The 23,544-nt window shown below is 39.7% G+C and overlaps 1 protein-coding gene across 7 annotated transcripts; it reads right to left on the bottom strand.

Annotated features, from left to right (window-relative positions):
• Nucleotides 1–848: 848 nt before the first annotated feature.
• GGPS1 (geranylgeranyl diphosphate synthase 1) lies at nt 849–23,285 on the bottom strand. 7 transcript variants are annotated; one of them, XM_080342624.1, is made up of 5 exons: nt 23,144–23,285; nt 21,022–21,114; nt 18,442–18,534; nt 9,359–9,429; nt 849–5,494 (listed from the first exon to the last, which is right to left on the bottom strand). In XM_080342624.1, the coding sequence occupies exons 3-5, from the start codon at nt 18,506–18,508 to the stop codon at nt 4,733–4,735; spliced, it is 900 nt and encodes a 299-aa protein (XP_080198750.1). In that variant the 5' UTR covers nt 18,509–18,534; nt 21,022–21,114; nt 23,144–23,285; the 3' UTR covers nt 849–4,732. The 7 variants fall into 7 exon arrangements, with proteins under 7 accessions (XP_080198750.1, XP_080198751.1, XP_080198752.1 ...); XM_080342625.1 differs by having other exon boundaries at nt 23,149–23,278; XM_080342626.1 differs by lacking the exon at nt 23,144–23,285 and adding an exon at nt 22,962–23,104.
• Nucleotides 23,286–23,544: the final 259 nt, after the last annotated feature.

The raw sequence follows: 23,544 nt of genomic DNA, 5'->3' as shown, positions 1-23,544 counted from the left end.
TTTTACCTGCATCTTCACTATAACATTTGCAGATAACATGCTTGAAAATGAATTAATGAATCATGTATTGTTCCTAGCCACTCACAAAGGTACCTTCTAAAGTAATTAAAAATAATGCTGCAGAAATGGTGAACTCAGGTTCTCAGCTATGCTAAAAGTTATTCAGGAAGGATGTTTAATGTGAGGTAGCAATCCAGCCAAGTAGGCACATAGCAGATTATGTTTCCCTGGCTTCAAGAATAGAAAAATTGTTAAAGAAAAATACAGTAATGAAACAATCTTCACCTTTAATCAAAACCTTAAGATGATATATTCAAGTTACATAAATAACTATAAAAATAAATAACTTTAATATCTCTTACATTCCATTTGGAAAGCAAGACAAGAAGTTCAGGTGAACCAACTGCATTCTTAGCCTTTTCTAACAAAGTGAAGGAGATGCTGTAAAATGAGGTGAAATAAAGTGAGGCAGCCCCTGAAGCCTAAAATGGGTTTTCTTATTCTCTTCAACCCTTTCCCTGGCTCTGTTCTTGCCTCTGTCCACTTGCCAGCTCCAACATTCATCAGGCTCTTGCTGAGTGGGATAATTCATTAACTCAAATGAAAATTAACTCCTCTGCCCCAGGGGTAGCGAGTTGTTTCACAGAAAGGCCTAGTGAACATTACCACCAAAGCAAACTGGGTGTTAAAAGGAGACAGCTAGCAGAGGGAAAGGAGCTCAAGCTAAATGAGACAAAAATAATTTATGGCAATATAAAATACATTACAGGGTTTAGCTTATTGGAAAAAAGTTTGGCATTTCAGGATCACAGAAAATATTGGATGACTTTTCTGAAGACATATGATGAGCCAAGATTTAATGTTTCAAAAGCAGACCCAAAATATTTTTTTTTTGTTCAGGATCAAAACCAAGTTTGATAGTATTGTGTGTGCTACGGTATTAGTAGCAGAACAGAAATATAGCTGAGAAAATACAAGAATGACAATGAAAGTACCGAGCAAATAATACAAAGAATATGGTAAATATCAAAGCTGAAATGTAAAATTATAAGATTAAGACAGAACAAAGAGGAGCAATAGACACCTATATAGCTCTTGCACATGAATAAAAGCCTGGCCCAATTCAATCCTAAAGACACATTAGAGTTCAAACCAGTTCTATATAAGGTGAAAAAGAAATAACAGACAAATCCCATGTTTTAATACCATGTTAGCATTTTAACAGTAACTGGGGAAAGAAACCATTAATATAGGAAATTTCCATATCACATGGAGGCATTTCAATATTTCATAATTAGCAAAATCAACCGTGAAGCTGGAGGCATAAAGAAGTATTGACAGCTACCTTCCCACTGTCATGAACATTTTTAGGCTATATCACCAACTGACTGATACATACAAAACTGCACTTAGTGGGCACCTGAAAAGCCTGAGCTCCAAGGGAGAGGTGGAAGACAAGCCATCTCATTCAGAAAATCCTGAAATGATGCAGTTTTCACCAGAATGGATGGTGATAACATCAACCTTTGAAGAAGCAGAGATGAGGACCCATCCAATAACTGGCCACTCAGACAGGTGCCAACATTCATTTATACCCAAGCAAGCACACAATGAGAAAACAGATCGAAGTTAGGGGGAAAAGCTGGAGACTGATGAGTATTTGCCTCCCGCTTTATACACAATGCAAGAGCCAAACCCCCTGATCAAAGTAGGACGTGTTTGCAATGGAAGGAAGACAATAATGGGAACAGTTCTGGCTCAAATGGACTGATATTGAAACCAGCATCCCCTTTATTTCCCCACAGGCATTTCCACTTGCAATTCCACATTGCCATTCCACAGCAATGCATCTCTTGTGAATATCAAGAATAAACCATACTCCCTGTGTTGAGGGAGGCATAGCAACAGAGTAGCACTTACACAACTAAACTAATTCTGCAGACAAGAATTCTCATGCTGCTTTAAGGAAGTGATTTCCCTAACATAGCTTAACTCCAGGAGCCTGTACCAGAGTTAATATTGGAGAATACTGAGGAAGATACACAGTCTCATCTTATGGCACAAAATATAAAATGTACCTTGACTATAGAGCATCATCACTGCTGATGCTTAATACTTAAATATACTCTACCTGCTTAACAGATGAAGGGGAAAAGATCCCAGCCTCTTCCAACTCCTGCATACATCAAGAAAAAACAGAGACCTCATTTTATCCTAACCAAAGTGAAGAATAATAATACTCTGCATCTGGGTCTTTTCAAGTATACCTTCAAGGTATGCTCTGAATACTGGTATCAAAAGCCTTGAAAGGCAGAACAGTAAGACAGACCTGCATGGTTTCTTGTTGGTCAAGCTTTCTTTCCTGGGGACACTTTTCCCTTCTTACTCATCTGTGGTTTAAGGGGCCTACAGTGGAAAAGCTTCCAAGGTACTTTCTCCTGTGTTAATGAAGGCATATTCTACAAGATATGGTATTAGAATAAATATTGGAGTGAGTTGCTAGAATGAATCAAAGTGACAACATATCATAAGTCTCAGATAATAGAGAATTTTTCTTATTTTATTTTCTTATTTCTTATTTTTCTAATAAAAATAAGAGCTACCTAATCATGAAAGTTTGATTACACAGAACTGTTTACATCCAGCAACTGAGTAGATGTGAAATGGCACTGACTGCACTTTGCATTGTATATGTTAGTTACAACATCCTAATAGGCACAAGGATATATTTCACAGTAGGGCTAGGAGATTCTCCTGACAATAGTTTTTTCAGTGCTCTCCCCTTCAACACCAGCTGCAACAGACCTTAGCAACTTCCAAGACATGGCACAAAATAAACATTGTACTTCAGACAGTATTTTCTCATGAAGTATTAAAAATTCCCAGGTTTACTGAGCACTGCAAGTTATTAAAAAAAAAAATACAATTAACTGTCATTAACATTAAAAAAACTCCACCTTTCACTAACCTCAAGCTATTTAGTCCTGGCAACCAAGTCCATTCAGCAAGAAGGCTATTATTCCATGCCTTGTTATAGAGCAGACAAAGACTCCTCCTCAGCATGTAGATAACAGGGATAGGCTATCATCCATAACTAGGTCTGACTGAAAGCAGTCATCCTGAATTCTTTCATGCTTGATCCCTTTCAGAAGAATCTTAAGGCTGACCACAGAAGACATTACAGCAACCTTCTTCAGTCAGTTTGCTTAGTGGATTGAGGCCATGATTCTCCCTGCTTTCCAGGCACTGTAAATAAACACCTGCATAAAACTGTCCTTCAGCTGTCAAAAGCACAGGACCTCTGGCCATTTATTTTGAGGTCATGCTTGAGCTAATACCACCACTGATAGCACCAGTCCTACCTTTGATCCAAACCATTACCTCCCTACACCAAAGAAAAGCTTCATGTAGCTGTGAAGACTAAGGGAACTGAACCTGATTGAAGTGAGCCCAGCCAAGAAGAAACCACCATCTCTGCTTACTTTTTGTTCACCTTTACATATATGTATATATATACACACACACACATATATATATTTATATAAATAGATAAGCAGAATGTTATGTCACATATGAGCACTCCCTCCTCAAATCTAGCACTCAGTTCCAGGTCTATTTCGATATGTTTGTGTACATAATTTTAAAGCACTATTTAAGCAATTATTTAAACAAAACTGAAATGGTATTATAGCTTGTAGAATAAGATGCTGTACTTGGTTTTACCAAAAAATTACAGAATTTCTCTTTGGAGAGACCTATAACATGCCTCCAGATAGCAACTCAGAACAGGAATGCAGTATGAACTATGAAACAACTCCTGGAAGCCTTTCTCAGTTATAAACAGAGATTAAAGAAAACTGCACCAATTATGGTGTCCTGAAGTTACCTGGTATGAATCCCATTCTGTTTCTGTTGCAGCTTACTATGTTGTTATTTACAGTTACACATATGAGCTCCAATGCATAGATTTAAGTCCCTGGCTACAAAATCATTGACAGGATAAAAAACTTAAAACCAGCCAATCAAAATTATTCACTGCAAAGCTTGAATCAGGAGCAAATTTATGCTTTGCTGATGCAATGGAATATTTTCTTTAAGGTATTTAGAAATCTTTATAAAGCTACACTTTCAGACTGTTTATATGCAAATAAGATTCTTTCATAATTTGCATTACCCTGAAAATATCCTCTATCTGGATAAGATATTCACTTTAGAACTTAGTATGCTGATCCATTTGATCTTCCCAAGTCTAACTTTGAAACATCACACAACAGTTTTATGTGCATTGTGGTTGCAAGTATCTTCTTTTGTTATTTAAGATTGTACATTTTGATTTACTAAAGCATTGTTTGAAAATGCACAATACAGTCAAGTCAGGTCAGTCCCATTTAATTTAACACCATTTCAGCCAGAAATCTACACTAGCCTGGTTAAAGTTATGAGTTTTAGGCCTGAAATAATATTATGATTATGTAAAGATTATCACATTTAGATTCAAAACTTGTTTCAGTTCTAGTACATCTGCTTTAACAAAGCCATCTGTAAGCAGTTACAGTTATGATTGTATAGATAACAGGGTATATATTTTAATACTCAGTGACAAATTGTTTATAACAGCAATTTCTGTAATGTGGCTAGAAGAGTTTTAAGCAAGACTGATTATCACACCTCTCAGATAGTCTGCTTGTTTTCCCATTTTAAAAAGTTTCAATACACCCCAGGAATTAAGTTTTTAATTTTCAGTTTCTTTGAACATTTTGCTCAGCTGTTCAACTAGTGCTACAAGCTCAGGGTTTCCCCCAAGTGATTCAATTTGTTTATAGGCTTCAGATTCAAGCTCTTTCAAGGTATTCCGAGTGTACTCAAAGGAACCCACATTTTCAAGGTAATGTACACAGTATTTTTTGATATCTATGTTCTCTGTTCTTTGACGTAAGATGTTTTGCACCTGAGTACTTTCAGGTCTTGACCAAATTGCATGAATGGTTGGGAATGAGAACTTGCCCTCAGTTAGGTCTTCACAGAAACTCTTGTTTTCACTATATTCTTTGGAGTGCAAGTTGGCATAGTCATCTCTTATTTGGAAGAAGAGGCCAAGTGTGTTAAGAAGTGGCTTTAAGTCTTTTTTATAATTTGAGAACAGCTGCATGAGGCCTACAGCTAATCCAAAGAGACCACCTGTCTTTTGCAGTACCATAGCTTTATATTCAGCTTCCGTAGGACAGGTGTAAGTATCCCTCCAGTAAATATCCAAGCCTTGGCCTTTATGGAGTTCCAGAAGTTGACAGGTAAAAACTTTAACAGCATCTGGATGATCAAGGGTTAAAACCTTCTCTAAGCCAAGGAAATACACATAATTAGCACAGTTGATTACAGATGGAATTCCATAGATACTGTGTGCCACTGGAAAGCCCCGTCGTAGCTTCGAGTTATCTTCAATATCATCCACAAGTAGGCTTGCATTGTGCAACATCTCTGTCACTTCAATGATAACCTATTACAAGAAAAGAAAATTATTCAGCCTGCCACTGCAATTTAACATGCAGTTTTATAAGACCTTACTTAAAATGGATAAGGTTTTAAAGCATTATATTCTCCATCACTAAGGTTCCCCTTTAGACTGCTTGCTTTTACAATTAATGCAGATTTATGATTCTTTTCATCATCTGGTTTGCTTTAAATCCTGGATCATGTGCTCCGCATTTTGTGTAACGTTTTCAGATTCCAAGTGAACTTACTCCCTGAAGTGTTTCCACATGCATGCTCCTCTTCACTGTTGCTGCAATTCTAAAATAAACCCTGCTCTAGGAGTCATGCAGGAACTTACTAGAAACATGAAGAGGGGGGAAAAAAAGCAACTAAGTTTAGACACACTAACCCAGGATCTCCCAGTGTCAGTTCTTGAGTGTCAGGTATCATCCATTAACATATTTGTCTCTTAAACCTTGTTTTGGTAAGTGGAGACAGTTCATCTTTCTTTCCCCACACTTTTTGTAGTTTTCTTCAGTACTGAGCTCTTAAAGGACAGACTATTCTCTCTGAAGAGAGAATCATCATTTGGAAAGTCCTTGGGAGAAAGGCAACAGCTATAACCTATTTTGGGAAGCTTTCTACACACTTATTACTTGTTATTAGGTAAACCAATATCATACACCACCTGAGGTACGGAATAAACTGTTCAGAACATCAAGCTTGCAGCTGACTACGCTTGACTAAAAGTGAAATTTAATAATCCCAAAGCAGGGCGATTCAACAAGAAATGAAGAGTTTCAAGACTACATACTGCTTTTATTGTACAGCTGCTACACAAGGTACAAGTATATTTACCACTTGCCTAAATTGAAATAAATTTAGGCACATAAACTGCATAATCTATAAACTCACTGCAAAACACATCTGATTAAGATATTCTAATGCTAATGAACGAATTACACTTGCTAGCTACAAACACTGCACTCAACTGCTTTTAAAAAAATAGCAAGGCCACTATTAAATAGCGGCAAGTACCTAGCATGGTTCTATGCGGTGGGTGCTGTCAGAAAAGGAGACTTGACTGCAAGCACTTTCTTCAGCAGCAAGTCACCTAGTATTCAGCAACCACTCTCCCAAAGACTAAACCCCCAAACCCAGCAGTCTAATTGTTTGTCCAAGATATGACTGCAAGGACCACCTACTTAAACACTAATGACTCATCTACCAGCTAGAAATGAGCCCTACTTTGACCTGTAAAGATATGTTGTTGTCCATTGACTTTAAATCAGATAGAGTACTTCATGAAAGCAACTTTGCATGCCTATTTGTCCAAATATTCCTTTAGTCCACTACATCATTCTCAGTACTATCAGGAAAGTTCCCATGTATCCTGTGAATTCCTTGGATAAGCCTATTCTAGGATTTCTCTTGCTAACCTATTTCATATCACTGTCAGTTTCACAAACTTTTGCAGCTTCTAGACATTTAAGGTGTAATTGAAATAGCAGTGCTTCATGACTCTGTGTTTGAATTAAGTTATTTGTGAACTTAAGACAGTGTCAAAATGCTTTAAAGTTGAAAGTAAGGAGCAAAAAAGTTTAGACAGCATAAAAAGGTTATTTTAGAAGACATCAGGGAGTAGCCTAAGGAAGTGAGAAGACTGCTCTTCATAATGAAAACTGAAGAAGCAGTGCAGTGTTATGCTTTCTAACAACCTAATTCTATCTAATCAGTGGCTGCACTATCACTCCAACACACAAATTTCTACCTCCTTATTTGCACAGCAGCTTTAGAATTTGCTTGGCCCTGTTCTAGGCCATTGCACTGCCTTCTGAGAAGACATTTATCTGACAAACCCAGTGTATCTAATTCAACAAGCTGACATGTCTCAGTACAGCATCAGGTGAGTGCTGGAGATGCAGTGAGTGTGGGGAAAAAAAAAATAAGACCACTGGACTGGGAAAAAAGTGAAACGGTGGCAGCCAATAGTAAATCAGCTACCAAGAAACAGTCTCCTCAACTCTATTCATCTAAATATACCACATGAAAACAAATGATCTAAGGTGAAAGAATGTTCTATAAGGAGTGCCAGAATTCAGATTTTTAATAAAAGAAATACAAAGATCTGGAAGGGAATCAGGCTGCTAGAAACTGAGACATCTGAAGAAGATTATCAGAGATGTCAAAAACATGACTAGAGGTGGTACTGCAGACCTCAAATTTAAGTTATTAAAATTAGTACAAGTATGCACAAAAGCAGTAATAATTGTTGCAGGATGCAGATTAAAAGATGCCAGCATCTTGCTTTTGTCCCCAAATGACCTGAAGAATAAAAATATTACAGTTCCATCACAAATAGCTTAAGTGGTAAAGGAAACATTAAAGCATCAGTTTTCTTCATAAAGATAACCAGAACACGTGGTCTAAGTTTTCAGTAACGGTTACAGGATTATCAGTTTAAAAGTGACAGGTAAAACTGGTAACTTCTGCTCACACAGAGGCACTGCAGGTTTAGTTTACTATAGTACACTGTCATGGTATAAACTGAGCTAGAAATGACAGGCCTATACTGCCATAGGTGCCCAGCAAAACGGCAAGAGCAACAGTCAGACTGCAGCATAAGAAATCCCAATTGGACAGAATGGAAGAGTTTGTTATCATGGAAGGGGCTCAGCATAGGAAAAATACAGGCCCAAAGAGGCTGCAGAATCTACATCTTCACATGGTCAAAACTCAGCAAAGCCTCCAGAAGCCTAAAGTAGCTACAAAACAAGCCCTGCTTAAAGCAGGGCTTGTCTTAGGTAACTTCCAGAGGCTTCTTCCAGTTTGAATTCTGATCTATGATTTTAGACTAAACCCATACATACAAAACACAGGTTACTATATAATACACTTTATTTGGATATGTAGCTGAGCACTATGGGTAAGAAGTGTCTAGCCAGAATAAATCTGGCTAAGAATTTATATAGGCAGGTTGAAAAATAGAAAATAATTACTAGATGATGAATACAGCCTCTTCCTTCACTTTTTAAATCACTTCTGCTATTTTGCTACTTGAGGACTATGAAGCATCACTCTTAGGCCACCCTAAAGAGGGCTCCTTCACAAACTCTAAAGGTACTTCTGCCTACAGCTAATGAAAATAACTAGGGACCAGCTGAGTAATAGTCAAAACCACATAATTGGTTATTTTAATTCCTTACTTATTTTTTTTTTTTGATACAGAGAACCTTTGCCACCCCTGATATGCAGTTTGGCAAGACTGTAGTCCAACCAAGAGAATAATTTATCATTTTACAAGCCGTAGTGTTTAAATACACAGCCATACATTTTGTACAGATATGTCCAAAAGAAAAGCAAAAAGAAAATTAGAATTCCTAGCCTAATGCTTCTCACTGGGGAATAAGGACTCTAGACTGTATAAGACAACCACAGTTCTAGGTTCAGAACAAGAAGTGGTTTATAAAGTTGACTTAACTGCTTTGAAATTCTGGTGTCAAAATCATAAGATTTTATTTTCAACCACTACATTTGTGTAGTTTACAAGGTAACTGTTTAGCTTTGTTTGTGAGTAATTGAAAATAATGTTAATAATTGAGTTATTGTTAAATGGGTAACAATGGTAGCTGCTTGTCTACAACTTAAGAAGATTAAGCACACTTGGAAGGAAGTAACTATTCTACATGACAAGTCATGGAAGTAATTTCTTTAGTGTTACATTACAGTCAAAGCTTTGCACTAAAGCTGTTTTCCTGAAAGTTTACTTCAATATGTTCAGACTAGTGCATTTAAGATTTCTAGATCACTTATGCTATATAAGCGAATCATCTGTTATCAGTAGTCTTGGAAGAAAGGTAACAGCCTGGTAAAAATAATTAGCCAGTACCTGTATTTTATCTTCTGGAACATTCAGCCAGTGATTAAAAGCCTGTGACAGTTTGGTTCTCACTTGCTTACCTACAATAAAAACGTTACAGGCATTTATAAAAGAAAAAAAAAAATCATATAAAGCTCATTATTAGGGACAAGAGTTTGTCTTAACTACAGCTGACTTGAGACCAGTAAGCTGATCAGCATGATCATTTGAAAGCACAAAAATATAGTAAGTATGCATCTTGTTTCCTCATTACATAAACATCACCATTATCAGCAACTTCAGTTTAAAAATTTCACAGTAATGTGCAGAGCACCTATTTACAGATTACTGTATTTAGTTCTGGCAGTTTAATTGGTAAGTTATCCTGAATATGTTGGTAACCTATACAGACCAGCCTACTGCTTCTGAAAGCAAGCCCTAGTTTGCCAAGCATTTTGTTTTTGCATATGTAACAGATTAAGAAGTTTCAGTTATGATTCATTATTAGTTGAAGACATGAATATCTGTTGAATATCTATTTCTCTCAAGTTTTAGGTCTTTCTCCTATAGTTTCACTTGCTACTGGCCATTTGTAGAGCATGAAAGTGACAGTTGACATACTTATTAAATAACTAAAGGAAAATCTGAACAGAACATTCTGGACACAACAGAACTTTCCAAGAATTCAGGCATTTATCTTATACGTGAGAAGTCAACCTACAAATGACAGCATTTGTTCTGCTTTGGCTAAATCTATTTGGGTGGAGCCAAGCAGTCACCCTGTTTCACAAGAATGAAAGACAAGATCAAAAGTCCAAGTTTAGTGGTAAAATAACCATTACTATTCAAACCAGATATATTTTACATTATGAAGTTAATTTTAGTAGAAATTAACCTACGTGCCAATAAATTGTTGATGCCACCTTTCTTTAATAAATTGCTAGGAGTCACATACGAATATTTATTCAGTATCTACTAATGATCAATATGAAATACAGTCACCCCATACCCACACTGAGACAATGCTGCTCTGAACTTTGACAAGCTCAGCTACATATAAGATCTTCAAATAACTGCAAGACAGGTTTCAACAAACAGCTCTGCATATGTAGCTTACATCCACAAGGCCTTTGGAAAAAAGTTTTAAATAAACTTCAAAGCAGTACAACCTAGACAGTGGGTTTCATATTATTTGTCTCAAGATCTGAGACACATCATAATTCTGCAATATGAGTCCTCATGTTGATCATGCCATCTTGCACATAGCACTGAAGAAATGCCAACATTTGAATCTCTCCCCAAGGCTTCTCTATTGCTGCGTGACCAGCACATACAGAACAGGAAAATAAAAATAGATTCAGTTGCAGTAATATACCCTGAAGAAACTGGACTGAATATTTTTCCCCTTTCTAATTAAGCTGTCACCAGGTGAGCAATAGCTTTGTGGTTTGGGCTCTGTACAAGGGTGATAATCTTCCTCCCTGGCTCAACAGGCTTCAATTTGTCTCAGTTCCCAAAGATTTCCACTGCTTCACATCACTACCATCTTTTGGATCGCATTAGAAGAAACTAACATAGGTAACAAGAGCTCACATTTTAAGACAAAATCAGAGCAGCACTCAAGAGCTTAAACTCTTACATTAAAGTACCACCGCTAATTCAAGTTAGACCTGCTTCTCACAACATCTACAGATGCTAAGGATTTGAAACACTTTAGACACTCAGCCCCCCGCCTCCACTTTTCCTGATGTGATTAGATCAGATTTTGGCCAGATTGATTCTCTGATTTGACTCACCACACACTTGTAACCACCAGAGCCTCACTATTTTATTTTAAAATCATTGCATGAGTTAACTCAGGAGAAAAGATTGCTCAAAAATTTTGAGTAACTGTTCCAAACATCTGCCAAATTCTATGGCTTGCCGGTTAAGTATTAACAAATATTTCAGTACATCCATAAAGAAAACCCCTCAGAGATAACATAACACTATAGACATGTTCCTTATTATAGCTGTATATTCACTTCTAAGTTATAGTGACACAGACAATGCCTACTTCTCTACATTAAGCAGCTAACTCTTTTTCTGAATGTGTTTCCTAGAAAGTATGCTTATGGAATGCTGGATGTTCAGCAACAAGTGTTCTTTCATCATAAGGAACATATCTACTAACACACACTTCAAATGGATTATTAACATACACATTGATTTTAGCAATTTCAGTTCCTTAGTACAGACAGCATTTGACTTATTAGACTTGTCTACCTTGACTAGCAATGCTGTCTAGACACTGACTATTCAAGGAAAAGTCACTATCTGTATTGTGAAACATAAATCTTCCTTTTACAGGTGCAGATTTGCTTTTGTGATCCCCTTTAAAGGAATGTTACTGCTACATAAATGCTATTTTGTCTTGTTCTGAAGTCAATCCTACCTGGTCTGTGACATCACAGCAATTTTCTGAATGCATATTTTATGCCTACAGCCATGCTATGATGACAAGAAACCAAACCCCTCTAATACCGGTCTTGAAAGCCTAGATGCAGAAGCCTCCGTTCCTTGCCACATCTCTCCTCTTCCCAAACTAGAGAAGACAACAATCCAGGAACACAAGGACAAAATTAAAAGGAGTAAAACTTAACACTGGCAGAACTATCCAGTTTCCTCACTGTCACTGCTCTGTTAATTATTCTAAGCAGGCTACTGTAAAACTGAAGAATATAGAGGTCTAACTTCCAAAATTAAAATCTCTACCAGCTGTATAGAGCTACAAAAACAGACATTATTGAACCAAGCTTTGATAAAAGTTACGCTAAAAGCATTTGGTTTCATATGCTTAAGATCCCAATATTACCCAAATCAAACAGCAACTACAGAACGCTTTTCTCCTTAGTAATGCTCAGTGGCAAAGACAAGAAAAAAATATTCAGAACATAATAGATTCACTCTGATACAATTCCTTCTGCAAATAAGAATGTAAACCCCTTATCCTTGAAGCAAAGATCAAGTTAGATTAAAGATGTACTGAAGACAATCCCTCCCACCTCCTTAGACAGATGAGTTACTTTTCAAAAAAAAAAAAAAAAAAACCAGCCTGATTACTGCCTATATACACAATTGTTCTTGTGACAGGGTACAAACCCAAAACTCTCAGACCTCCAGCTCTGCACATGCTCCTGATTAGTATTTCTTCACTCTTGCTGCATTCAAGTGACCACAAACTATGCCTTCAGGGCAGCACCCCACTCAGAGTGAGGGTACATAAAAGGGCTAGAACAGCATGGGAAAGAGCAGAGGGACTATTAACCTAGCCCTCATTAGAGGCTTACTAAGCTAATTCAACTCACTACCCCAGCAGAAAACTGCCCGCTTTTTGCTAGGTTAGTTTTCTGCCAGCTTTATGTACCGACTCAGCTTATCAAGTGGGTCTGCCAGAATCCATACAGGGTAAGCAGCAGATGCTGAGAGCTGGGGATGGGACACTGCCCTTCTGGAGGAAGCAAACTACCACATTATCTCAGCTATATTGTACAGTTTCATCTGTAACTCTGGCCTCTGATGGATTAGGGCTAAATAGATAAAGTCCCCAAGCAGACCTCCCCACATAGCTACAAGACCACCAGAGGCAGGGTAAGCAAGCTGCAGGAAGACAAGCAAAGAGAGCATGTCCATACACTTTTAAACCAGGGCAGCCACTTATGACAGATTAAGGTCACTGTAGAACTGTCTATTTTAACTCCTTTGTTCAAAATAGGCTTAACTAGTCCAGGGTTGTAATCCTGATTTTTTCCTTTTTCCCCTCTCTCAGGATCCTGAATGCCACCATCCCATGGTCACCACAGCCAAAGTTGCCCCCAGTCTTTGTGTCCTAATCAACTCTTCCTTGTTTCTAAGTGTGAGGTCCAGCATAATGCCTTACTTCATCAGCTTCTTGATCACCTGTGTTAGCAAATGTCATCAATGCATTCCAAAAACCTTCTGGATTGTCTGTGCCCAGCTGTGCTGCTTCTTCTACCAAATACTGAAGCAGCTCAAGTCTCTCATGAGGACCACAGTCTGTAAATGAGTCACCTTCCAACTGTCTGAAGGCCTCAGCTATTTCTTCCTGCTCAGGTGGTCTTTAGCAAACACTTAGTATAGCATCACCCCCACTGATCTCCCCTCTAATATTAACTCAAACAGTCAACAGGCTTCCAACTGAAGGCAGAGCTCCATGCAGTTTAGCTGTTCTTTTACATAAAAGATAACTCCCACTCCTTACCTTCCCAGGCAGCCCATAAACATGCACTGCAGCATTCCAGCTCTGTGAGCAATCCCACATCAGATACGCCAATGAAACTGCAGCCCTGCAACTGCATGCAGATCTCAAACTCCTTCTGTTTATTCCCTATGCCATATGCATTTGTGTAGATGCACTTCAGGGGCGCTTGTTCCTGCAGATTCCTCAGAAAAAGTGAGAGCTTCCCTTATCATGTTGTCCTGTTCCTGCTTCCATGTTTGAGCACATACACCTGGGATGGGCTGCCTTCAGCTGTGCCCTGGTGATTACAAGGGGTCTCTTGTCCACATCAGCCTATACTCTTTGTTTGCAACTTCACCATTTCCTTACTTGATTGTGGATAGTCATTTCTCTCTATTGAAATTTCTAGTTCATGTTCCCTCTCTCCAGGTTGCTCATCCTGTTGGGTGAGATACTTTTGCCCTGACTTGGGTAGGTGGATGTTATCTCCTCCCAGTAGTCCTTGATCTGCAGAAGGAATCCCGTGGTCATAAAATCCAAATCTCTGCTATCAATATCAACTGTGCAACTATTTGTTGACAGGCAGGATCTGTCTGTTCCTCTTGAGGGTGCAGGGAATGGGGTAGACGATCACGCAGAAAAGGCATTTGGCTTCCTGTGCCCATGACCCTCATTCCAAAAGCCACGTACTCATGACTGATAAGCTCCAGACATCCCCTTGCTATATCCATTAGTACTCAAGTGGAAGAGCTGCAGTATTAAGTAGCCCCAGGGTCAAACACACTTGGCAGCCCCTCCATAACATCCCTGATCAGAGATACTCAGAAGCAGCAACCCTCCTTAAGATAGCAGCTCAGATGGAGGCCTGTCCCCTGTAGGATACAGCCTCCACACTACTGTCAGGTGCTGCTGCTGCTGCCACCAATGGGTGCTGATCTGATATTTCGTTGTATACAGAGCTTCCAGTCATGTGTCTTCTTCCAGTGCACTGAACCTATTTCACAATGGCACATCTGCTTGAGAAACTGGAAGTCTTTCTCCTGGTGCCAGAAGCCTTCACCACTATGGGAGCATCCACTTCCCAACCTGATACGCAGAGACTGTTCCTGCCCCTCCTTCAATATACCTGGAAGTTTCAGGTTCTTGAACCTGTAGAGTCTTGCTTTTTTTGTTATTTCTGATGCTGTACAAGCTGCTGACCCTCATCCACTGCTCCTTTGCTTGGTGACATTTTCTAGCACTGCACACCTTTTAGGGGCAGGGATGTAGTTTTCTTCTGGCCCAGTGGTTGCCCCCAGGCATCTCTGGAACTGAAGAGCTGCAATCTCCTCCAGGAATTTGGCCCAAGTTAAGGCCTCTGATGAGCCAAATGTAGCTGTGCCAGTAGCAGCCATCATGCTCTGTGGCACTTATTCACCAAGCTGGTCAAATTCAGCAATCCAGCAGAAAAAGCTGAAAACAAAAAGCCAATCTTGACTGTTTAGCTTGCTAAACAAGCCTAGGAAAGACTGCAGCCAAGACCAGAGCAATGCACCATCATGAATGGGATCCGAACGCGCTCCTTCCAAAAGCAAGCTGTTGACCATACCAGTTTTACTGCAACTGAAGCTCTATTTACTCCCTAGTGCTGCAAAACCAGCTACTGCTGTTAACTCAGCCACTCAGAGATAAAAGATTCATAATCTGTGTGAATCAGGCCATTTTTGAGACAAACCACATTGGAGTTTGTGAAAGTTAAGCCTGTTTATTGCACTTTGTTTACAAGACTAAAGGACAGAATACTAGATTAGGCAGAACACTTATATTCTGGTATGGCAATGTTCTAATACAATGAGAGTTTACAGGAGAAGTTACTGTTTCAAAATGTAAGTTCTCCCAAGCACTAAATTCTGCAAGGGAAGGAATAAACAATTACCATACTAGCTGTTAAAATAGTAACATAGTAAAAAAAACACAAACAACCACCTTCAGCATAGAGAAATTACATCCTAGTGCTGTTAAGTCAAATAACTAGACAAGTGTTACCATTATGAGCTGTATTTCATTAATAGGAATCAGAGTAATGAACTTTCTCTTGCATTGAGAGATTAATCCTTAACAATTATAAAAATCCGTGTTCTTACACTACAGACAGCGTCAGCAGGAACCTATATTTTTTTTTGTCCAAAGAGCCTTAATACTGTTACACAATCCCTTTTTATATAAACAAAGTTTGATATGCATCTAAATTAATTCATAAGGTTACTACACAGTTTGAAGAGTTTGGTTTTTAACTAGTCTTACAACATAAGCAACTGGATTATTGTAGGACCATGCTTGACACTCAGCCAAGCTTTCTGCAAAAGTCCCTCAGAGTTCAAGCTGATCCAACACACGAATGGCTCCTTGTCCCCACCCTTGTGCCAGTTCACTAACAAGACAAGAAGATTCATCAGCAAAGTTCAACAGGTCAGGTGACTAATACTACCTAATCATCTGGTTAGCAAGCCGACAACTGGCACAAGTTAAGCAGCAGGAGAATACTGCTAGAAGCATAAAGAGGACAGAATGAAACTGCCTTTTTCAGAGAGATCTTGTTAGATTACCTCAGGCAGCTCATTTGGGCTCTACCCTAATTATAAACAGCTAGCATATGCCAAATTTTCCCTCTCACCAAGCACCAGTCCTCATACTGATTCCAAGGTTCACACAAGTTAACTGGTTCCTACTCATCTGTACTTGGCATATAGCTGACTTTGTGCAAAGCCACAATGTTTCAAGACCAGTTAACATCCAGTTAAGATTGTGAACCCTTGCTGCTTCAGCTGTTACTCAGTACAAGCTTTTTCCACAGGTGCACCACTTTTACCTGCCGAGTTTAAGAGAATTCTTCCCTTTTGAATCAAGCCACAATTTCTGCATAGAGAGAAGTGTGTATTCTCTCCGGCCTTCTCCAGAACAAACTAAATTAACAAGAGATCAAGACGTTAAAGTGGACAATCAGGTTTATGATACTTCAGTAGGATAGTATGTAAAATGCTTGCACTGTCAATAAGTATAACATTATATAAACAATTGTTATAGGGTGGTCAGGGTTGAAATCAAAGTATAGGAATTCAGCCACAGGAGTCAAGATAGGAAGGTTAAGTGTACATCCTAGAGGCATAATTTAAAATTAAAGCTAACTGAAGAGCTATTAGTCAAGCAGTTGCCTGTGGAAGCTTTTTTTGGCACTGTTAGTCTACTGTATGTTTCCTACTAGAAAGCTGAGGGTTGGTTTTTTTTTTTCTGTTACATACAATACCTTAAAAAATAATTATCAGCAAAAGGTGCAGAGTTGTTACAATATACCTTGGTTATATGAGATAATCTAACCAAACAACAAGCACACTTAAAGCTGGTATTGGAGGAAAGTAAATTTAGTCAGGACCAGCTCTTAGAAAGCAGTCTGGAATATTGTAGGTTCATTCTCAAGGTAGTTCTCCAGCAAAATCACCACCCAGTTTAACGTATCCAAATGAAATATACTGTGAGGAAATGAACTTTCTGGCATTAAAAAGGCACATTACTGCCAAATTCTCTCCTTTTTTTATTTTTCAATTCAAGTAGTGCTAACTGCCAAAACAAACGAAATCACAAATGTAGATAAGACAATCTTGGGTATTTGTAGCAAGTAATAATGAAATTAATTATACACAAATATAATGAATTAAGACCCACAGGACCTACCCTGCTGATATACAGGTCTTGTTGCAGATGTGCAAAAGCCAGTTAGTACTGCGCCTGTGATTCATTATGCTACTCGCCTAGACAGACGGTCTTCTACTCCAGTCAACATAATTCTGGTCAGAATTATTTTCCTTAATATTTACCATATTTTGTATTTTGCTTAACTCCACCAGTATGCTATATAAGCTGGACAGAAGGCAATAATGCAACAGTTCAAATGACAAAGTAGTTCCGTCACTGTTTTTACAAATCTAGTCACTTTGATAATTTGTATGGTCTTCCTCACACTTTAGATGTACAAGTAAGAGCAACAGCAAACAATCTGTTTAGTCAGCTAAGAGGCTTCCAAGAGGCATATTCATACAGTAGTTCTCTATCAAATTGCCTCCTGAACTCTGCTAAAAGAGGTACTGCTGAAAACTGACAACTTCATCTGTATGCATAGTGCTACTGATCTGCTACCACACAAGGACTGGTTGATTCTCTCACAAGTGAAGAAATCCAGGTACAGCCAAAACATAAGAATGTCTGGCTCTACATATACCAGGGAGAATAAATTACATGGAAGAAGCTGGCTATTTAAAACCAAAAACACACACCCTCATCCTCATCCCACCCCCCCCCCCCCCCCCAAAAAAAAAACACACCCAAAAAACAAACAAAAAAAACACCAAACACCAAAAAACACACAAGCCACCAAAACCCAACACCAAAGCAACAACAAGACAACAACAACAAAAAAACCAAAAACCCAAACCCACAAACAACAACAATAAAGGACAAACAAAAAAACCAACCCCAAACAACACACAACCCATTGAGTTCAGTACAGTAAGCAGATAAACTTAGGGCTGACAATGTTTTGTTCTTTAAGTAATGGGATCAAGCCTTCAGGACTTGCCCTTACCAGTTTTAAAAAGTAGCAAGTTAGCTACTCCGAATGGAGAACAGAGCAACAGAAATACTACTTGCACTGCAGACAGACTCAATAGCTATTGTACCAATCTAACCAAAAGGGTGGTTCTACAAGAGGAAGACAAAATACTGAAAAGTACTATTTTTAATTACTCTTAAATCCACAAATCAAGAATGGATAAACTTCTTGGCTTATACTTCCTGAGACAAAAGTTGATATTTAAAACCAAAACAGTACAAAGAAACTTGCCTGGTAGTTGAAGTAAATACTGGTATGGCTCTAGGATTCTTTTAGATGTTTCATCCATTCCATCCATTTCTTTATCTCATAAGAGGTAGTCCACTGTTAAAGAAAGTATTATTAACACTATTTAGGTCAAAAATTAGGGAAGTAAAAAACAGATGCATACAATTAATAAAAAGTCAGCTTACTTTAAGGTTAGGTGCAAATACTCCAATTCTGAACATGACACATTCAGTTAATACTACCTTCACTACATTAAGTTTTTCGCATGTCATTCAGAAAAGGAACAAGCACGTATTAAATAACTTTTGAAAAAATTATTCAATAATAGTTTAAACCAACTCTGGACTTTCTTTGCTCTTTTACACATACTGGAACGCTTAGATGATAGAGAAGCAGTTAGGATATTAGCATACAAAACAATGAAGCTCGACTGGAAGTCTTTAGAGAAGACACTCAGCACATACAAAACCTGGTATAACTAATCTGATTAGATGTCCCAAAACACTTTCCTCATACAAAAGTGAAGATGCACAAGAGCAAAAAATATACCTTGCATCAATGCAACCTAAACAAGCTTAACACTAGCTTCATCCTTCTGATAGAGTTCTTCAATCTTATTTTAAAAGGCAGAGCAGGAATATACCATTTTCTTGCCTCTGCTTAAGCACACAGACATCTTTACACACTTCTCCATATACTATATACATCATAGACTTATGACAAACCTCATAGTATCCATTCCCTACATAGCTCAACGATTTTTTTATTGATTATGTTTCACTTCACATACCTTTGGTCATCTATATCTGCATTTTTTTCAGACTGTTTTTTGTAATAGATTTTCTGTCCTTTCACCTCTAGCCTTCCTTGCTGCACTGCAGATGCAGCAGCTCAAAACAATTCTAATGCCATTTTAAGACAGGAACTGCAGCAGTAGCATGAAGTCTCATGCTACTTCAGCATCATTTCTCAGTGACTTGCTAGCACCCTGGAAAGGATGTACTCTTGCCCCTGGAGCAACTGAGTAGTTATATAAATTATCCATAAAAATAACTTCTAAAGCAATATTTATAAGTACAGACTGATACATTTTTAATGTAGATACACTAAGGGGAGTGGTTAACATGAGTGGAATAAACTATGTCCCACAGTTGCTCAAAATAATGAAGCAATATTTTCCCATCAAAAACAAAAAAAAGATCAGCAGTAGGATCACTGCTTCTTAAGCTAGCTAAACAAACTGGTATTTCCCAATATTCATGATCTTTCCCTTTCAGTACAGCTCACCTACTCCCATTCCCACCTTCCACACCCACAAATATTTATAGTGGTCCAAACTTGGGAACTGATCTGCATTAATAACTATTTTCAAAGCTTAGGTTTGGATCAATTCCTTTATTTGCTTCACTGTATATATTAATCAAATATATCAGCACTTCAGGGGCAAGAAAAGCTATTTAAGAAATGATTACCAGCAGAATGCTCTTAAGACTGCACCTTCTGGGAAAGTTTGGCATAGTTTCTTAGCAGCTATCACCTTTCCATCCTATCCCATGGTGTGCCAGCACAACAAACAGTCATGCCACACCGTAATCCAAATCAGATTTGACAGCCTCAGCTCCCTTATTTTCTTTTCAGCTTGTTGGTATAACTGAAGGGACAGGAACTGCTTCTAATATAGCACTGCCACTGAGAGTCAGCTGTCAATCTGCACCCTTACATAAGTCTCAAAGGACTTCAGTGAGGAAGTGAAATAAAGATTATCACAGTCCACCTCCAGATGTTTTAAGCAGAAAGAAGCTGGTAGAGATGGATATAAGGAGTCACTATCAACTTAACAACTCTCTTGCAACTATTATTTGTCAAAAAGCCACACAGATGGTTTAGAATTGGAGGTACCTAGCTACCCAACAGAGCTGGGAAGACATCTGGGGGCTGGAATTGCTTCCCTGTAAAAGTTTCTGCTTAAAAGTAAATGTTATAGTTCTTCCTCTCCTCTCAGGGAATTAGGAGGTTTCTTGTCTGCTTGTAGGACACTAAGAGTCTCCAACTACATTGAAATTTGCTAGTACTACACAGCATCAAAATAAATCTTCGCATGTCTTGGCAAAAAACTAATAGGAGGCTACCTGAAATGCTGCTTGTCAGCAGAAAATTAGTCAGGCACTTCTCCCAAAAGTGCCAAGATTTTTTTTTAAATTTTAATAAAAGGGAGGGAAAATGCTCTAACAGGCAAAGCATGGATGGTAACTTAGTTTAAATCACTGTAGTTAAACTGTTCCAGACTGCTGTGCTACCTTTAAATTAAGTGACAGGTAACCTCCAATAGGGAAAAGAGAAACAGTTTGATTATTCAGGCAGCTACACATATAATACATGCACCAAAACAAGAACAGCAAGCGGAAGTTCCCCAAAGCTTATACAAAGAAAGGGGCACTTGATAAAGAAATATGTAAATGAAGCTGCTTCTAAAGGCCCATAAGGAAGAATACCATCATATAAGACTTGTAATTTTACTGCTCTTTGCATGAAGCTATCACATTTGACACACTTGGGAAATACTTGATATTAAGTGTTTCCTACCCAAGTGACTGTCCAGTTTACTACAGAAGTCACACAACTGCAGAAAGTCTTCTCAATGAGGACATTTAAAGACAAGATCTCAGTCAGCACCACCTAATAAAAAGTAACATTGCCAGGAGTTAATAAATTAAAGGGAATGCAAAGCCTTTTGTTACTGAAAGTGCAAGAATTCATTACAAGTATGCTTATTCAAAAGATTAAAGCAGTTAAGGCCATTTTGCCTTTTAAACCAGTAAAAATTCAATTAATGCATGACTAAGTTATTTTTCCAGTTATTTCTCAGTATTCCCACAAAAGCATACAGAACAGCTGTTATGGGCACAGTCCACACAATCACAACAGAGAGCCTGCAGAACTGTCTTTTACATTGCAAGTCTTCTCTCTAATAATCTCTTTGAAAACACACAAGACAGTAGGATAAGATGGCAACATGAGCTTCCATAAACTGGAACTACTCTAAAAAAATATACCTGAGGTTATGATCTATGTCTAGGAGCTTTCTATAGAGGATGCAAGTAATATTAGTTGTAGGTTGCATATCAAGAAAAGTCTTCCCTTTGGAGCTTCGTAAAACAGCTTCTCACCTCATCCCTTCCATCTCATTCTACAGAATATTCTCCTGCTCCTCCAAATTAGGGGAACATGATCACCAAAATAGTCTAGGTTCAATATACAGACAGTGTTTTAAAAAGCATCATAATCATCTCAGTGGCTCAAATCACAGCACAGTTACACAGAGAACAAAAGATAACCACCAATGGAGGAGAGAGCTCTAGTGCAAAAGAACGATGCAGAAAGTTTTCAAATTGGCTCTATCACAGAACTTAGCACAATGAGACACTGATGTCATCGTAATCAGTGGGGGGGGGGGGGGAAAGGGCCCAAATACGAGGAGATAGAAATGAAAAGGTCTGTTTCAGAAAGAATACACAGAAACTGTTGTGAATGTGTATTGTTTCAAAAGGGCTATCAGAGCTCCTAATCCAAATATAATTTGGACAAGATAGTTGTCACCCTAGTTCACATCCTCATTCTAATTAGCACAGTCCTCTCTATAACCCCTCCGAGGCTGATGCCGAACAAACCCTTGTATTCAACTTCAGGGTAGTTAACTTCCCACAGATGGAAGGATAGTGACACACTTCCCACGAGGATGCAGCTAAGGAAACAAGCAGCTTTTCATAGCTGCAATTTCAACGCTAACAACAGGACAGCAAGAACATACTGTTGCTGGAATTGTTCTTCGCTTTTAATACGATTTCCAGATATAATGGAGCACACACGCTACAGAAGCCAGGCAACAATACCTGGGCTGTCAGTCCCTGCACTACGCTGTGACAGCAGGCAGGCAGGATTTTCAGGCTGCAGGCTGACTCAAAGACAGAAACTGACTACTTCTGAATCGCTTCTCAAGTTAAAACTCAAATTTCACGAAGAACGCTAAGCTGTTACTCTGCTTGCAGATGCCTAACCCCCTCCCAAAACATCATAGTCAAACCAAAGGAAATAGGGTTTGTTTTCCTGAGTTCAACTTAAGAGATGTAAACGCGACGGAGGCAGCAGAGCTTCCCTAGGTGCTTTCACAACTCAAAGGCAAGCAGTCCAGCCTCACCAGCGCCATTTTAGAGAAAGCGAGACCGAGAGCCGAAGACTCCTCGCTTCCCCTACCCGTCGTCCACCCCCATTTTCTGATCAGCGCTGTCGGCAGCCGGGCTCAGCCGCCGGGGAAGGAAGCACCGCCCGCCGCCAGCGCGGCGCAGCCCCGGCCCCCGAACGCTCCATCAGCCCGCCCCGGCGACAACACCGCTGCCCGCCGGCACCGCCCAGCACTAACGGCGGCCGCCGGCTCCGGCCCCCTTCCCGGCCCCCTTCCGGGCAGCCCGCCAGCCCCTCCTGGGCGGGGCGGCCGCGGGACCCGCTCTCGCCGCAGCTGGGCTCACCCTCGCCGCCCGACCCCGCACAGAGGGGAAGGACCGGCTCCTCGGAGGCACGCGTCTCTCTCCCCCGCCCAGACTCCGCACTGGGCGGCGGCAGCGCCTCCCACCACCAACGGCCGGCTAACGGACAGGCGGCACGGGGCAGCCCCACGCGCCCAGCCTCAGCGCAGGCAGCCGCTGCTCACCTCACCTCCGCCGCCAGCCGGAGCTGCGCCCCGCTACCCCGAACAGCCTTCGCTCCACGAGTGGCAACTGCGCCGGCGAAGACGGCAGCGACACTGAGCGAAAAAAAAAGCACCGCCCCCTTCCGCTCCGCCAGGCGCCACCTTCCCCTCTTGAGGGAAAATGCGCCACCAGCACCCCACCGCGCAGGCGCCAGCCTGGCCCCCTCGGCTCATTAGCATTCGGCGATGGTCCCGGCCCCTCGCGGCGGCCGCGCGCGGTGCACCCTGGGAGATGTAGTCCGCTCGCCGCGCCGAGCCGCTTCTCTGGTCCATAGGAGCAGCTAGCGAGAACAGCGTTACCCATGAGCCCCCTCGGCGCCGAGTCTCAGTTTCCATAGAAGTGGAAAAAAATGATGTCAGTA

The sequence above is a fragment of the Nesoenas mayeri genome (genome assembly GCF_963082525.1).
Source record: "Nesoenas mayeri genome assembly, chromosome: 3".
Taxonomy (NCBI): domain Eukaryota; kingdom Metazoa; phylum Chordata; class Aves; order Columbiformes; family Columbidae; genus Nesoenas; species Nesoenas mayeri.
The sequence above is the reverse complement of the archived record's forward strand: the minus strand, read 5'-3'. Positions and strand labels throughout refer to the sequence as shown.

Bases quoted from the DNA above. Each gene is read 5' to 3' on its own strand.
- GGPS1 (XM_080342624.1), bottom strand. From the start codon at position 18,508: ATGGATGGAATGGATGAAACATCTAAAAGAATCCTAGAGCCATACCAG. The intron at 9,430-18,441 runs GCAAGTTTCTTT...TTTTTATTGTAG, and splicing joins GTATTTACTTCAACTACCAG to GTAAGCAAGTGAGAACCAAA. The intron at 5,495-9,358 runs GTACTGGCTAAT...TTCTTGTAATAG, and splicing joins TTCCAGAAGATAAAATACAG to GTTATCATTGAAGTGACAGA.